This window comes from Panthera tigris, chromosome D3, assembly GCF_018350195.1.
Source record: "Panthera tigris isolate Pti1 chromosome D3, P.tigris_Pti1_mat1.1, whole genome shotgun sequence".
Lineage (NCBI taxonomy): Eukaryota > Metazoa > Chordata > Mammalia > Carnivora > Felidae > Panthera > Panthera tigris.
The window spans coordinates 46,537,608-46,555,591 of NC_056671.1; the positions used below are offsets into that span (position 1 = coordinate 46,537,608).

At 41.6% G+C, this 17,984-nt stretch overlaps 1 protein-coding gene across 5 annotated transcripts in view; it reads right to left on the reverse strand.

The window, feature by feature from the left end:
• Positions 1-73: 73 nt before the first annotated feature.
• The window catches only part of OSBPL1A (oxysterol binding protein like 1A), a 242,774-nt gene continuing 224,863 nt past the window's right edge, over positions 74-17,984 (reverse strand). For 3 of the 5 annotated variants that reach the window (XM_042963241.1, XM_007075999.2, XM_007075998.3), the window contains 7 exons: positions 11,196-11,303; positions 10,216-10,305; positions 9,853-9,979; positions 7,191-7,307; positions 6,471-6,594; positions 4,836-4,926; positions 79-1,312 (listed from right to left, as the gene is read on the reverse strand). In XM_042963241.1, coding sequence (XP_042819175.1) covers positions 1,210-1,312; positions 4,836-4,926; positions 6,471-6,594; positions 7,191-7,307; positions 9,853-9,979; positions 10,216-10,305; positions 11,196-11,303 — 760 coding nt within the window. In that variant the 3' untranslated portion in view covers positions 79-1,209. Of the gene's footprint in view, positions 1,313-4,835; positions 4,927-6,470; positions 6,595-7,190; positions 7,308-9,852; positions 9,980-10,215; positions 10,306-11,195; positions 11,304-17,984 lie in introns of all 5 variants that reach the window. The other 2 variants (XM_007075995.2, XM_042963240.1) reach the window with 2 other exon arrangements.

Consider the following 17,984-nt stretch of genomic DNA (forward strand, 5'->3'; position numbering starts at 1 on the left):
TGGTTAGCTCTGTGGCCCCGCGGACGGCAGGACCACGAGGGCTCTGTGCACGGGCACTCGATAATTTAGGATCCTACCAATTGCCAACATCAGTATATTTGAAAGTTTAAGAAACCACACTTTTGGGGAACATTCTAAAGCCTTTATTTAGCATCAGGTAGATTATTTCATTGTAACACTTGTTAACTTCAAGACAGCAATTAAAATAATTTACTGGCAGCTACCTAAAGCCCCTTGGAGCAAGATCTCAGTCCGGGGTTGGGTGGATAAATACCATTAGATTAATGTACCCCAATGAAAGGGGCAAAGCTACTGTATAGTAGGTCTCCATACAGATTTTAAGTACACGGGGGCCTTACGTACTTGCAATGCACAAGACCCCCTATTGTACAGTTTGGTACTTATAATACATGAGTGCAACTTCACGTCTCAGGTGGCCTTTGCCACAAAAGTTGAAGCATTTATAAAGGTTTGTCATTATGTAATGATGGTGATTAGAATCTATTTCTAGGGCATTTTTGTGAACTAGATTTTATACGAATTTTCAATTCAAACACCTTTTAATTCTAAGGACCATGATTACAGATAATTGTAAAAGTAAATTCAGAGCACTAAAGTACCTTTTCCAGTTTAATTTTTTAGAATTTTCAAATCAGGAACAGGTTTTTCTTTTTGGAAGTGGGAAGAGGTAAAATTGAGAGGATTAGTACGAAGAAAAGCCATCTTTTTAACGTAGTCTTTACACAATGACATAACCTTCTCTACATTTGAGCACATTAACATTGTATAGAAGAGTTCTAAACATTTCAAAGTCACATCTAAAACATTCAAGCATGACAGCATAAAAATATTCAAAATAACTTGATTTGGGACTACTATATAATTCCATAAAGCTAAAGTTACAGTTGGGTATAAACTTTCAGTAGATATGGCAACAGCAACCATAAAAAGCATTTTCTCCACACAGTTTCTCTTACCTCTCTAAAACAGTGTTCCAAAGAAGTAAGTTTGGATAGCAAAATTACCCATTTTTCCTGACTTTCCTCACCAATATCACCTCATGCCCTACTTTTGTTGAGTGAAATGCAAGTTATCTCAGAGCAGGTTTTTTCTTTTTTTAAAAGATGAGTAGAAACCAAGGAAAAAATTTAAAAACATAGGTTTAAGACTTATTTATAGATTAGCCAAACACCCTGACTTGTGTGCATTTTAATAAATGTCAGGCAAATTGAAGTAGTTTCTGTCCCAGTAGCTGCCCGAGTAAAGCCAGTCCTGTGCTCCATTGTAGGGATTAGGACCTTGATGGAACCACCTGTTTAAAAAGAAAGCACAAGATTGATGGGGGAAGCTGAAATCACAGGGTACCTGCCACTTAGCCCTGAGTTACGGATTTCCAAAGAGACTTTTAAAGAAGTCCTATTGTTTTTAGAGACCGCCTATATACTATAGAGAGTAGGAGTCCAAAAGATAGGATGATACCACACAAAAGGTTCGTGAGTTTTTTCACAGCATTCAGCAAGAGTACTCAACAGAAGTAGGATCTTCTGTCTAATGGGATAAGAACAATACTATTTGTCTAATTGTTCACTCTCTAGCCACCAGGAGGCTTTTTTTTTTTTTAAGGTTTAAGGAAACAAACTTTTATGAACTTTGACAACATACCAGAATAACAGGTAAGCTATTGGCGTCAGAGTTGATGCCCCGTAAACTCAAAGCAGAAGTGGAATGTCAGAGACGTCTGATTTTAAAGACCATGATCTTTCCAATCTACTGTGCCACATCTAATCCGCTGAGACTAGTCCTCACCTTCCTAGGTCTCCATTTTCTCCAGGCTAATACGAATTCTTAGGTTGCATCTAGCGGTTAACATCCGTATCTGTCTTTTCTAGTTCTGCACAGAGGTGCCCTAATCATTTTCTTACCCTTTAAAAAACATCACATCACTGTTTCCGATAGCCCCAGTGTTCTTCAGGTGATGGAAATGCAAAATTACTTGCTCAAAAGGTTCACAAATTTGTGTCACATTAAAAAAATTTTTTTTAACAAAATGAAGTTACATGTGTTGGGTAAGTCTCAAATGTCCCTATTATCCCTACAGTAGCACAAAATGCTCTAAGAGAAAAGACTGCTTCAGATTAGGCAGATTCCTTGGAGGACCACAAAGTAAATGTGCATTAGACCACATTTTCTAGAATATTAATATCTAAATTCTCTATTCAGTTTTTGGGACTTTTTCCTACTTAGAAAATTTGAGTCTACTTTAAATGATCAAGATAGATCAGATTTGGTTAAGTTAAGCAGACTGGAAATATAACTTAAAAACCTGTTATTTGATCAAAGTCACAAAATTCTAACAGTATGAAGTATATAGTTACACACCTTTTGGTCTCAAAAGTCCAAGCAGTAAAAGCACTTTTGCAGTTAGGCTTAGCAAAGTCAAGCACTTCAGAAAAGCAGGAAAATCCAAATCAAGTAAAAAATAATTTAAAAAATAATCCAAGCCTCAGGCCATGGTGCCATGGGGTAAGTAAGCCAAGTTCTCTGAAGACCAGGACTGCAAGCCCCCCTTAGAGCCCGCCTGCTCTTGGACAGGGTCCGAACGCCACACTTTTGATGAGCACACCTCAGAGTCGACGGTCTGATGCATGGGATTAGAGTCTCCCCCTCAACCGCTAGCTCTAATTTTGAGCACTCGTGTCTGGAAACCTCCGCTCACACACAGAGACCACAAAGTCCAGTTAATTTGTCCTAAACTCACACATTTTAGGCACAGGTCACATGGAAGAGGAAGGTAAGATTTCTGTGCTTTTAGTATTTTGGAGTCTACGGCGTCTGCAGGTCTGAATCAGGAACGTAGCATTCTATAAAATGTGAATTCTGCATGATGCTCAGATGATCAGGGAGACAGCCTCATCAATTTTTTTGGCCTCATCACATCGCCCGCCTCCCTCCTCTTAAAAATCCTCTCTCACGGGTCCCTCTACCTCCTCCCTGTACCACACTGATTTCCTCTAGGAAAATAGGTCAGGATTACAAGCAGGCCTTTTCAAAAGCAGGGGCCATAGCTGACAGCCAAAAATTTGGGAGCCTATCCTCTCTTCGAGTGAAACCAGTATTAGCAGGAATGCCAGCTTTTAGCGCGGAGGAATTTGAGACGGATTTTAATAAGTTTCCGGGTTTGATAACTCTGAAGGCTAGTTAGCTCTAACCCAGCAGAGAATGTTCCTTTATAAACTGTCCTGCCCCATCCTACCCTAGTCAAACTGAACCACGCCTTTCCAACACACATCGTCAATCCTGAGAAGAGTCAAGTCCGTGAGTGTGCACTCTTCCCACCTCCACTAAAAAAGAGCTCAAAGCACATATTCTTTGGACAAAGGGTCGGTAGGATCATTTTAAAGAGGTACATTCATATAAGTACTACTGATGCTAAGAGACAGTGTGGTAGAGAGGCGTCAAACTGTAGCCCACAAACGCGGCCCCTCGTTTTATTTTCAGGCGACTACAGAGCTATTTAAAGCTCATTACTTTCTGAATGCTATGACTTTGACAGTAAAAATTCTTAGTGGACTTTTCGCTTACATTGTACACCTGAAAACACGACCAGAAAAATAAAGGAGTTAATAATGAGAAATATAGTACAAAAGTGGGGTTTTCTGCAAAAAGAGACTAGAAATTATGATAAAATGAGTCAAGTCTTTTCAAAAGGGATCACAGGAAAGCAATGTAGCTTTTCCTTAAGGATTAATGAAGGTGGAGGGTTCTAATCACAGGCCTGCGGCTCACTAGCAGTGTGCCATGAGCAAGTCCCCTAAATGAAATACACCAGCATTTGTTTTCCTCTGAACAACAAAGGGATTTCTGGGCCACTTTCCAAACTGTATTCCACGGAGTTTTAGGGAGCTGGGGAACGTACAGGGTGGAAGAAGGTGAGGGGTGGCCAAGGTCCTGCCCCTACTCCTCACCCGACCACCGCAGCTCTGGTTCCACACATCCTGTATTTGGAGATTCTTTATACATTCATTGGCAAAAAAGCTTTTTATGCTAACCACGTCCAAAAAACACTTAGACTGGATGAAATCTAAGGTCATTTCTAGTTCTAATAATTATCTATTTCTCAGATGCAAAAGGGCTACCAATGTCTACTGAAATGCTTGCAAAAGTACACCCATATTGGCTCTGCAACTCATTTAATAACTTTGAGTTATGGGACAATGGTTTCTATCATGTGATACAAACGTAGAAAATGTTTTTATTCTATTCCTGTTTCCAAGTGATTCTATTACTCAATACAGGGACTCTGAAAACTCCTCTTTAAAAAAAAAGTTCAAAACTTAGAAATTTTATGGCCACTTTCTATTTCTGAATGGAATCCAAGGTTACTTTATACATATTGTATTTCTGGTACATGTCTAATCCCTTGTGTTTGGAAGAATAAAGGCACTGTCTAAATATCTTGGACACATGATAAACATATAAGCAAACGGCCCTGTACGTTCACTCACGTGTACTATAAGAAAATAGCTCCAAACCTACTTTCATGCCAAAATCTGTTAATTCCAGATTTTACCTTCCCTCTTACAATAACGAAAAGGGCAGGATGTGGCCAGACAAGGAAGGCAGACGGTTGGCTTAAACGACTCACCTCCAGTTAATTGTGTGGCAATATTGTAACCTTAATTTCCAGATAGTCCCTTTCCTGTGTCACACATGCAAGTCTTGCCGCTTTTCTCTCACACCTGGGAACACTGGCAGGGCTTGTGTCAGGCCTGGCTTAGCAGATCTGCATCTGAGTGCCCCGCCCCCCACAACAGCCTGGGGTGCCCCACACGCACCTTGTCTTCCAGTCCTCCTCCGACTTGGACCTGTTTTTGCGGGCTGCTCTTTGTTTTTCCTCAAGTCGTTTTTTTTCTTCACTAGCTTGATCTAAGGTATGAACATTAATGGAAAACCGTTATTCTCCAGGTAGAGCCTGCCGGGCACAGTACTAAGCACAGTGACGTTTTGGACGAGCACCATCTACATGTATTCACACGATCTCTGTCTTATTAGAAAACAAACATTACGTTAAAATTTTCACACACACCCAAGGTAGTGAGAGGCAGAGGGGTCACTCAAGGCCCAGTCATCTCTTTCTACAGTCTAGTCCTGAACAGCTTCTGCATTTACCAAAAGAACCTACTAATCTTGGGGCATCCAGGTGGCTCAGTCGGTTGAGTGTCCGACTTCGGCTCAGGCCATGATCTCACCATCTGTGAGTTCAAGCCCCACGTCAGGCTCTGTGCTGACAGGTCAGAGCCTGGAGCCTGCTTTGGATTCTGTGTCTCCCTCTCTCTCTGTCCTTCCCCTGCTCGCACTCTGTCTCTCTCTCAAATATAAGTAAACATTAAAAAAAAAAAAAAAAAAAAAAAAAGAACCTGCTTATTCTTTTAAAAAAATTTTTTTTTAACATTTATTTATTTTTGAGACAGAAAGAGAGAGAGCATGAACAGGGGAGGGTCAGAGAAAGAGGGAGGCACAGAATCTGAAATAGGCTCCAGGCTCTGAGCTGTCAGCACAGAGCACGACGCGGGGCTCAAACCATGGACCGTGAGATCATGACCTGAGCTGAAGTCAGACGCCCAACCGACTGAGCCACCCAGGCGCCCCAAGAACCTGCTTATTCTTAAGGCCAAAATAATTATGTTCAAAAGCTTCAATGGAAAATTGGGTGGAAAAACTGAATCAATGTGAAATTTTCTTAATCCTTGGTGAGACCTCACAGAGCTTCAGATTCTATTCATAAGAAATTCAAAAAATTTTCAAAAATCCTGTCTCACTGATCATTCAAGGACAGCATTAGGGCATGTGGTTAGAACAGGGCTTTTGAACCCTAGTGTCCCCGACACATCATCACACTGCCGGGGTGCTTGTGGGGCGTCCTGCGAGCTGCAGGACCTCTGGCAGCACCCCCAGCTTCTAGCCACTAGATGGCCAGCAGCAGTTCCCCAGACGTGACAAACTCTCCGGACACTGCCGCACGTCCTCGGGGGGGGAGGGGGGGGGTGTGCTTCCCTTTTGAGAACCACTGATTTAGAACAGATTTAACATCAGGTAAAAATGTTGTAATTAACTGAGGCCACACTCTTCTTTGAGGCTCACGAGGTATTATTTGGGTTCTTAAACATACAGTGAAATAATTAGAATATAGTTTAAAGTTGATAACAATGCTATTATTTTCTCAAATTCCCCTCTGACATTTAAGACATGCCTCTGGCCATATGTAGAATATTAAACCGTCAGGGAGGATCACTGAAATAATGAATCTAAGCTACTAAAGTCTACCTCAGATTTCCAAATTTTAAATGAAAGCTACTGAATTTATATTGAATTCAGACTAAAAATGCTCGTACCATCACAATGATGCTACTGATCACACGACCCCCTCCCCCACATCTATCTACACCATTTCACCACCAGACACTCGTTACCTATTTCTCCATTCTCCATGGCTCTGATGTCAGGCCGTAACCTGCAGTCTGTCTTAGGAATCACGCTCTCCATTTCCTTGTCTACTTCATTCAAAACCATTGCAAAGCTAGTAAAGTTATACATCTGAAAAGCAGCAAAAATGTTCAAATTAACATGTAGCAAGGCGTACTGCAACCCGAAATCCCCTGAAGACACAATGACTTGACAATGACTCCCTGAGTCTGCGGTAATGATGGCCCGCCTTCTTGACCACTTGTCTTCAGCATTTTCACTCAAGTCTGCCCCACCTGGGGTGTCTGTCCCAGAGAGATCCCCACGCAGGCTGCACACGATGAATATCCTCCATCACCGTCAACTTGAACTATAAGCCACATTGATGTTCTTTTTACTTCATTAAAATCATAACTCGCTGGATCTGGGGGCTTACTACTGAAGTATTTGTACCAGCCTGTATTTGACGAGAGCCAGTCTTACTCCTGAGTTATCATTAAAGAAGCCCCTAAGAGTTCCACCCCGACATCTTCCCAGCCATACCCCAGAAGGGACCGACGGCATGAACACAGAGTCTCAGGTGACAAGGGAAACTGGCAGGCAGAAGCCAGCAGAGGGACGGCTGAGGAGCACTGGGGCGACAGGCCGCACCCTTCTGTGGTCTGGCTGGGCTGGCCCTGCACGTGCCTGGAAGGCACGCTCTCAGCACCGAAGCAGCCCCGTCTCACCTGGGCAGAGTTTGGAGGCCGTGGGGCTATTCGCCACAGGAGAACACTTCCAGGGATCACAAACACACTTTCAGAATCTGGCATTGGCATCTCGTCCGACTCCTCAGAAGTGCTCATCTAGAAGAGCCAACCGATGGACAAAATTAAAACGTTTTACAACAGTACACTTACAAATTGTAAAATAACCACGGTTTCCCGCATAGACTGAGCGGTGCGGGGGGGTGGGGGGACAGGGGAGCCGGGACTCTCTCCAGCGGTGCAGGGAGTCCACAAACACTTGCTGACCAGGGGCTAGGAGGCCCTGAGCTTTGTGTGTGCTGTGCCAGCTAGTGTTATGTGCGCTAAGGTAGCACTACTCTCATCAGCACTCTTTACTATAGTGTCTTATTCTTCCTAAAGCTTTTTTAATTTTTTTTTTTTTTTAAAGAAAAGTAACTTGCTGGAATATTTACTGGAGCATTATGAGAATAAGAAAAGGTTAAATTCTTGGGGCAGTTAACTAAAATGGATCAAAGACACAAAACCAGTAGGGATCCTAAAAGCATTCAATAAAAAGAGAATTTAAACGGATGTTAGGCTAATGAGGAAACGAACGATTCCTCTGGCTATCCCGCACGGGCAGACCGTGCCAGAAGCTCTCGAGGTGCTGATCCTTCCGTAATAAACCTATAAGGACACAGGAGCTCCGCAGCTCTGTAGGTACACGGACTTCACGCCTTTGGAAGGTTAGGTAATACCCCCAGTGTCACACAGTCACTGAGATACTTCAGCCAACATACGGCTTACAAAACAGCAGCAGGGAGGCGACAGCACCGATGACGACAAACTTGCCCTGGCACCTGAATGCGCTCAGGTACATGGGCCTGCAGCAGCTCCGTGCACACAGGAAGGGGAAGTGGACAAGGCACGAGTGGGTGAGAATAATCTCGCTCTCCAAGAGCACTGATCTACAAAGACTGGCAGGATTCACGGGACATGAGGGACATCTTCTGGGATGCTGCCAATGTCCGTGGTCCTCTGCCCCAACTCCGTAAAGGAGGGTGGATGCCACGTACGTTGGCAAGTGCGTGTCTTTGCCAAGTGGCCTCGTACTGGCCCGAGTGGCCGCCAGGGCTCCCGGTGTCCTGGAGCATTTCCTTCTCTGGCCCCCTCGGTCCTGTAACAGCTGCGGAGAAGCATCAGCACATCTCCCAGAAGGAAGGAAAGGCAGGCGGGACAGACGTGGGGTGTGAGGAGAAGAGCAGAACAGTGCCCGGAGATGCAGGGAGATAGAAAGAGAAGAGTCAAAGCCACAGCAGAGCGGCATGCCGGGACATTTTAATAAAACTCCTTCTGCCTCAGGACCATGGTTAACTTAATTACAAAGAAACTCACTAAAAACTACACCTATTTTTGAGGAGGATTGGGGCTTCTTAACTTTCACAAGCACGAGGTTCCCGCGAGGGGAGCCAGGGAGCCTGCCTGCTTGCTGGTGCTCGGCCCCTGGCACACCCACGTGCTCTGAGCAGAGGGACCTTGGTATTTAGTGGTCTTGACTATGAGCAGGTATTACTCCGAGCCCTTTCCAGCAGTCGTCAACTCACCTGACAAAGCAGGTACCAGTAGTATCCCCGTTTCACACATGAAGGCCAGGGAGAAGGCACGAAACCTGACTCTACCCACTCCTCGGTGCTGGGGAGGGTTTCTACCCAGAGCTTGTGCTCTTAACTACCCCGCCAGCTCCCGGAAAGCAACCAGTCCTCAAATATCTCCTGTCGGAACACGTGCACTCTTTCTTTAGCCCTCTGCTCCTCTGACTGAAGGAAAGGAACAGGAGCGCGCCGAACACGAGAGCCTCCTTGGGCCCCGGGACAAGCAGCTGTGTGCCCTCCATGTGGGAAATGAACAGTCTCATGAGGAAGAAAGGTGAGTGGGGAATGACTCCCTTAACTGCACTGGTCTTAACTTCAGTGGTTTAGACGAGAGAGAGAGAGAGAGAGAGAGAGAGAGAGAGAGAGAGAGAGAGCGAGCGCGCCCACGCAAGAGCAACAAAACTGCTAACAGGCAGGAAAACGTAGGAAATAATTTTGGAGGAAATTTTAAACATTCAAATGATCTCAACTTCCTTTTTAGAAAAAATTTTTATATTTTTTGAGAGAGTAAGAGAGCAAGCGCACTCAAGCAACAGAGGGGCAAGGAGCCCAACGCGGGGCTCGAACACAGACTGTGAGCTCATGACCTGAGCCGAAACCAAGAGTCGACGCTTGACCGACTGAGCCACCCAGGCGCCCCTGATCTCAACTTCTAACGCACATAAACAGAAAGAAGGAAAGGAACATCCGTCCCAAGATGAACTCCCACTTTCCAAAGCTATGTGAATTCGAGTAATCAACGCCTCACGCATAACCTCACACAGCCACAAGAGTAGCACGCGGCCGTACTCCATGAAGCTTATGCCGCACAGTTGCTACTGGGGCAGGTTATCTGTTCGTTCAAAAGATTCAAGGATGTCTGTCAAATCTACCTCAATTAAACAAAGAAGATCCGAGGAGAAAAATCACACGTGTTAGCAACCAGAAAAAAAAAGATCACACTGTGACCCAATAACGGGCCGCCTCCAGAACGATTAGTACAAATTCAAAAGCCCAGGGATTCCTCCGGTACCACCTTACAGCATGTTCACCTGTTTGCTGTTTTTCTTCTCTTCAGTATTTTTCTTGTCGTTTTTTTTGTAAGCATCAAAAGTGGCGGGGTCCACACTGTACAAGCACTCGGTCCACTTCCCATAGAGGGCACAGAGCCTCTTCTTGCTGTCGAGAGACATTGATATTCAGCCAACAATTAAAGCCGTGTTTTGCTGTAACTGAATCTTACCATGAAAATGATTATGAATCAGATTCTTTAAAGAAACAGACCTTTCCTTGTAGAAGAAAAAATTTTCAACTCACTGAAATGTTTGTTTCCTAGGTTATGGCAGATTTTAATACTGACATTTTAGTTAGCAAATGACACCTATACTACCCAACACCTAAAATGGACACTTTACCTTTTATCTTGAATGTAGCCTTCGACTTTATGTAATTCCTTACCAAAAAGGCCGCATGGCTTAAAATTCAACACACATTTGTCCCCAGTCCTGTGAAGAAGATATTAAGCTCAGATGACCATTCACCACAGAAGCAGCAGTAGAGAATAATGAGGAAGGTGACCTTTCTAAAGCAGTTGCTGTTTACTGATTTTCTAACACGTGTCAGGCTCCACACAGTGGTTGTTACGACTAATCCTCAATTAGTACTGGACCCACCATTAAGAAAGGTGAGCAGGGTTCATAAAGAACAAGAGATGTGCTGCTATGGAGTCAATGTTTGTGTCTCCCCAAATTCACATGTCAAAGCCCTAACTCCCAAAGTGACGGTCTCTGGAGGTAATTTAGTCATGAGGGTGGAGTCCTCACGAATGAAATTAGTGCCCTTTTAAAAGACACGAGACATGAGCTGTGTCCACTATGTCAGGATGCGAGATGGCCCCTGCGAACCAGGGAGAAAGCCTGCACCAGACATCAAAGCTGTCAGCATCCTGATCTTGGACTTCTTAGCCTCCAGAACTGCGAGAAATAAATTTCTACTGTTTAAGCCAGCTGGTTTGTGTGGTAGTCTGTTAGAGCAGTCTGAGCTGAGTAAGATAGTTGCCCAAGGTCACAAAGTAGGCTTTGAACCCAGCTCTTTTTAACTTTCCTGTTCCCCCCACCCCACCTCCTCTGCAAATAATACAAACTAAGCACTATAAGCAAAATGAACTGAGGATGAAATTACAATTTCATCTGTAAAAGCTCAGAGTTCGCCCAGTTGTCCCTGGTCAGAAACTTGCATTCATTAAATGGATGGGCTTCTATTTACCCAAGGGTCGAACTGCCTGGTTCTTAAATTATCATCAGGCTCTACTAGAGCTTTTGAAAAAAACAAAGACCCCCACCGGAACGGGGTGATGACAGCTGAACGGATACATAAGCCCCCTAAAGCGTCTTACTTGTGGTTTGTGATTTCCACATTGCCGTACTGCTCAATCCAGAGTTTACCCACGATGATGTTATGTACGCAGCAGGTAGGATTTGTCCATGTGTATGCTTCACTGTGTCTAAAAAACAAAAAACCCAAAGCCCAGAAAAATAAATGAGAAGTGTTACTTTGTTTAAAAAGTCTCAAAAGTGTGACTCAGGATAACAAATCAGACAGCTGGAGATAACTAAGCTCTAAGACTTTGAAACCTCTATTGATGTAAACTCACAATAAAATGGGTTATTGTCTGACTACTCTTGTTGTTTCTTAAAAGGATATAGAAGCTTAAGAAAAAAACCTAAACTTTCACCGAACTCCAAATAAACTATGTATATACCAGTGTATCTTGTTTTATTGTACTTGGCAGATACTGTGGCTTTTTTTTTTTTTTTTTCCTTCAAATTGAAGGTTTGTGGCACCAGGCATTGAGCAAGTCTATTGGCATAATTTTTACAATAGCATTTGCTCACTTCATGTCTCTGGGTCACATTTTGGCAATTCTTACGGTATTTCAAAGTTTTTCATTTATTGCTATATATGTTATGGTGATCTGTGATTATGACTCACTGAAAGCTCAAACAGCTAGCATTTTTAGCAGTAAGATATAAGATGTATTTGGATTTTTTTTTTTTTTTTTTTTTTTTTTTTTTAGATATAATGCTATTGTGCACTTAATAAGACTATAATATAGACCTCACATAAGTTCCAAATGCACTGGGAAACCAGAAAATTCATCCGACTTGCTTTACTGCAGTAGTCTGGAATCAGGCCTTCAATACCTCCTATGTATGCCTGTCCTCATCTTAGGCATTCAAAAGTTTGGTGAGAACATTAAAAAAAAAAAAATTGGAGTTGGAAAATAAAAATGAATGTCTATTTACGACTAACCAGAAGAGTACCTTCCAGCTCACCAAAGAGAAAAATTTAGGTCAATAAGCACCAATTTACACATCCTTTCCTTTTGAAAACATTTGTTTCACGTCTTCATACATTTGTGTTTTTTACATGTATTTTTCATTTACAAATAGCAAAATTCACTTTTGCTGGCATATTATTCTTGGAGTTTTAATGCATGGATAGACCTTTGTAACCACCACAATCGGAACATAGATCAGTCACAGCCTCCCAAATTCACTCATGCCCCTGGTATAGTCAAGGTCTCCCTTCTACCTAATTCCTGAATCCTTAATTCATCCCTCATCCTTATACAGTGCATCTGTTCTCCACTGTCTTTCCCCAAATGCCATATACAGGACATGATATATTATGCAACTTCTTGGGATTCATTTGTTATGATGCATTTGAAATCCCATGTATCAATAATCTGTTATTTCTGAGTAGTATTCCACTGTACGGATGTGCCACATTTAACCACTCACTCACTGAAAGACTTTGGGTTGCTTTTAGTTTTGAGCAATTATTATTGTTATTTTTTTAAATTTATTTTAAAAAGTTTAATTCCAGTGTGGTTAACATGCAGTGTTATATTGGTTTCAGGTGTACAGTATAGTGATTCAACACTTCCATATATTCCTCAGTGCTCATCATAAGTGTACTCTTAATCCCCTTCCCCTGTTTCCCCCATGCTCCCACCCCCCCCCCCCACCCCTCTGGTAACCATCAGTTTGTACTCTATGGTTAAGAGTCTGATTGCTTGGTTTCTTTTCTTCCTTTGTTTTTTAAATTCCATATATGAGTGAAATAATATGGTAGCTGTCTTCCTCTGACTGGCTTATTTTGCTTAGTATTATACTCTCCAGATGCATCCATGTCGTTGCAATTGGCAAAATTTCATTCTTTTTTATGGCTGCATAACATTAATTTGGACACATCTCTTCATCTATTCGTCTGATGGACACTTGAGCTGCTTCCATAATCTGGCTATTGTGCAGAATGCTACAATAAACACGGGGTACATATACCCCTTTCAATTCGTGTGTTTGTATTCTGGTAAATATCCAGTGGTGCAATTACTGGATCGTATGGTAGTTGTATTTTTAATTTTTTGAGGAACGTTCAGTTTTTCATGGTTATTAATACTGTTGTTATAAACATTTGTGTGCAGGCTTTTGTGACAACATAAATTTTCATCCTCTAGATAAATACATAGGAGGGGACTGCTGAGTTGTACGGTAAACCTATCGTTAACTTTATAAGAAACTGCCACACTGCTCTCCAGGGTGACTACCGCTTTATATTCCCACCAACAATACTTCGTTATACTAAATCCTTGTTAGGAGCTGGTATTATCTGTTTAAAAAATTTTTATTTTAGCCATTCTAATAGATGTATAGTGGTATCTCGCTGTGATTATAACTTTGTATTTCTCTAATGACTAAGGCAATTGAGATCTTCTCATGTGTTTGCCACTTATGTATATCTTTTGGTGAGGTATCTGTTCATGTTGTTTGCCCAATTTCTTACGGAGTTGCTCTATCTATTGTCTTAGTGCTGAATTTTGAGAATTCTTTATATATCCTGGATACAGGTCCTTTGTTGGTATATGATTTGCAAATGTTTACCCATCTACAGCTTCTCTTCTTCATTTTCTGAAGTGTGTCTTTCACAAAGCAAAAGTTTTTCATTTTGATAAAAATCTAATTTATCAATTTTGCCTTTTCTAGATTGTGCTTTGGTATGTATCTGTAAGAGGTCAGTGCCTAATCCAAAGCCATAAAGATTTTCTGTTTTCTTCCAAAAGCTTTACAGTTGTACATTTTAATCTATGATTTTGAGTTCATTTTTGGATAAGGTGGGAGATAGGAATTGAGATTCATTTTTTTTTAAAGGTTTATTTTTGACAGAGAGAGACAGAGCATAAGTGGGGGAGGGGCAGAGAGAGGGAAACACAGAATCTGAAGCAGGCTCCAAGCTCTGAGCTGTCAGCACAGAGCCGGACGTGGGGCTCGAACTCACAGACCGCGAGATCATGACCTGAGCAGAAGTCGGACGCTCAACCGACTGAGCCACCCAGGCGCCCCGAGATTCATTTTTTAAATACGCATGTCAAATTGTTTCTACACTATTTGTAGAAAGGACTACCCTTCACTGAACTGTGTTTGCACCTTAGTTACAAATCAACTGACCATACTTCTATAAGTCAATTTCTCAACTGACCTGTTCCAATGATGTACATCTCTACCCTCTTGCCAATACCACAGTTTCTTGATCTCTTGATTTTTAGAGTTAAGTCTTAAAATTGGGAAATGGGAGGCCATCGATTCTGCTCTTCCTTTTCAAAATTGTTTTGACTATTCTTTTTTTATTTGCCTTTCCATACAAATTTTGGAATCAACTTCTGTATACCAAAAAAATCATCCTGGGACTTATTATTTGGATTGTTAATATTGTTAATTGGTCAATTAGGGGAGAATGGACATCTTAACTATATCAAGGCTTCCAAATATACTGAAACAGTCTGTCTTCCGTTATCCAAATATCCTTTGTTTTCATCAATACTGTGTAGTGTTCATACAGACCCTGGACATACTTTATCAGCTTCATTCCATTCAGCCTATCTCAGTTTTTGTACTTGTCACTATAACTTTCAGTATTAAAATTTCCAGACATACTTCTATTTCTTGGCTAAAATGTCTTCCTATTCATTTTAAGCATGTTCATGTTTATCTCATGGGGCACAGTTATGAAAGCTGCTCTAAAGTATTTGATACGAATTTCAATACCTGACTCATCTTGGGGCTAGAGCCTATTGTTTGTCTTTTCCATCATGAGTTACTGAGATTTTCCTGTTTCCTTGTAGGTCGAATGATTTTGGAATTGTATTCTAGACATTTTAATAATAGGAGATTCTGGGCCCCCTTAAAATGTTCCGGAGAATACTGTTTTTGTTTGTACTGTTAACATAATTTCAGGTCACAAGTCCCAACCCAGTTTCTGTTGCCTTTGATTGTGGTGTCAGTTTAATTTTGTAGCCTTTGTAGTGCTATTCAGATCTATTATTTCCCCTCAATAGCCAGTTGGGGACCTGGGCACTGATCCCACACAGCAGTTCAGATCTAAAGGTCTTTGGTGTGCCACTTCGGGTCACTGCAATGCATAAGTGTTAAGGATGAGCCTGGAACTCATACACTGCTTAATGGGATCCCTTTCTTGATCTCCCTCCTCCCTCCATACTTGTAGATACCAGAGGAGTCTTTCCTCTGGCCTTTGCCTAGAAAGCTGGGGTTTTAAAGTGTTCCTGCTCTGTCTTGCATTCCCCACAAGTGAGTCTTCCTCTGGGGCAAAGAGAAAAGAAAGAGAAAAAGTAACAGGGATTCTCCTCGCTCTCTTTGGCCTTTATCCAGTTCCTCTGGCCAAGGAGGACCTTTCCCGAGATTTAGGTACTTCTGTGGCTGCTGCTGCCACTCCAGGAATGTAGCTGTGGGACCTGGAGCTTGCTCTGGGGCAAGGCTGGGAGAGAAAACTAAAAAGGATTTTCCCTCCTTTCTACATCCTGCAAAGGCCTCTTTTTAGCTGTTCTAACCAGAAACAGATGGCTTCTTCTGAAACTGTTTGTCTGCCTCCACTGTCTGGTTCTAAGGTCTGAGCTGCTCTGACTGTAAGCCAGGCGACAGTGGTTGGGTAGAGTGAATAAAACCAGGAACCTGCCATATTGGTCTTCAGGTTCGTATTTCTCTCCCCAGTCTGTGATTCTTTACTCTTCAGAGTCCTCACATAGTTGCTTTATGTCTTCTGACCAGTTAAAATCAGTAGAAAAGATAGACTATAGGGTGCTCATTCCATTTTAACTAAAAGAGGAACCACCTTTGAATTTAAATCTAACTTTTTTCTTTTAAAAATTTATTCAATTTATTTAAGTGAAAAACAAAAACAGTTCACCCATTTCTTTCATCTCCTACTTTGTACCATTGGTAGCCACCAATTTGCTTTCTGTATGTATGAGCTTTTTTTTTTTAACGTTTATTTATTATTTTTGAGAGAGAGAGATGGAGGGAGGGAGGGAAGGAGGGGAAGGGAGAATGCAAGCATTTTCTGGGGAGAGGCAGAGAGAATCCCAAGCAGACTCTGTGAAGTCAGCACAGAGTGTGACGCAGGGCTTGATCTCACATGCTGTGAGATCATGACCTGAGCCAAAATCAAGAGTCAGACACTCAACTGACTGAGCTACCCAGGTACCCCAGGGCTTTTTTTTTTGTTGTTGTTATTGTAAATTTTTATTTATTTACTTACTTATTTCCACATGTAACAGAGCTCATATAGTATTTGTCTTTGACTTATTTCACTTAGCATAATGCCCTCAAAGTCCATCCATGTTGTGCAAATGGCAAGATTTCATTTATTTTTATGGCTGATACTCCATTGTGTTGTATATGGTGTACATACACACACATACACACACCCTCCCCACATTTTCTTTATTAATCCATGGATGGACACTTCCATATAGGCACTTCATTTTCTTTGGTAAATATCCAGAAGTAGAATTGCTGGATAATGTGGTAGTTCTGTTTTTAATTTGAGGAATCTCCATACTATTTTCCAGAATGGCTGTACAAGTTTGTATTCACACCAACAGTGTACAAGGGTTCCCCTTTCCCCACATCTTCACCAACACTTGTTTTTTTTAGTCTTTTTGACACTAGTCATTCTAATAGGTGTGGAACAGTATCTCACTATGGTTTTGATTTGCATTTCCCTAATGATTAGTGGTGCAGAGCATTTTTTCATGTACCTGTTGGCCAACTCTGTGTGTTCTTTGGAAGAATATCTAGTCAGGTCCGCTCTGCCCATTTTTAAATCAAATTGTTTGTTTTGCCATTGAGTTGTAGGAGTTCTTTATATATTTTGGATGTTAACCCCTTATCAGATATATATGATTTGCTAATACTTTCTTCCATTCTGTAGGTTGCTTTTTCATTTTGTTGATGGTTTCCTTTGCTGTGCAGAAGTTTTTTGTTTGATGTGGTCCCACTTTTTTTTTTTTTTTGCTTTTTCTTTTGATGTTAGATTGAAAAAGTCTTCAGCAAGACCGATGTCAAGGACCTCATCACTTATGTTTTCTTCTAGGGAGTTTATAGACTTATATTCAAGTCTTTGATCCATTTTGAGTTAACTTGGGTAAGAAACTGTCCAGTTTCATTCTTCTGCATGTGGCTGTCCAGCTTTCCCAACATCATTTACTGAAGACACTGTCCTTTCCTCATTGTATATTCTTGCCTCCTTTTTCATAAACTGGCCATATATATAGGCATAGATTTATTTCTGGGCTGTTCTGTTCCATCCATCTTATCTTCATGTTTTTATGCCAATACTACACTGTTTTAATTACCGTAGCTTTGTAAAATAGTTTGAAATCAACAAATGTGATGCCTCCAGCTTTGTTCTTCTTTCTCAAGACTGCTTTGGCTCTTCTGGATCTTTTATGGTTCCGTACCAATTCTAAAACTGTTTGTTCTAGGGGCGTCTGGGTGGCTCAGTTGGTTGAGAGTCCAACTTCGGCTCAGGTCATGATATCACGGTTTGTGGGTTCAAGCCCTGCATTGGGCTCTGTGCTGACAGCCTGGTGTCTAGAGCCTGCTTCAGATTCTGCATCTCCCTCTCTCTCTCTGCCCCTCCCCAGCTTGTGATCTCTTTCTCTCAAAAATAAATATACACTTAGAAAAATTGTTCTGTTTTTGTGAAAAATGTCACTGGAATTTTGATAGGATTTACATGGAATCTGTGGATTGCTTTGGGTAGTATGGATATATTAACAGTATTAATTCTTATAATATATGAGCAAGGAATTAAGAAAATAATC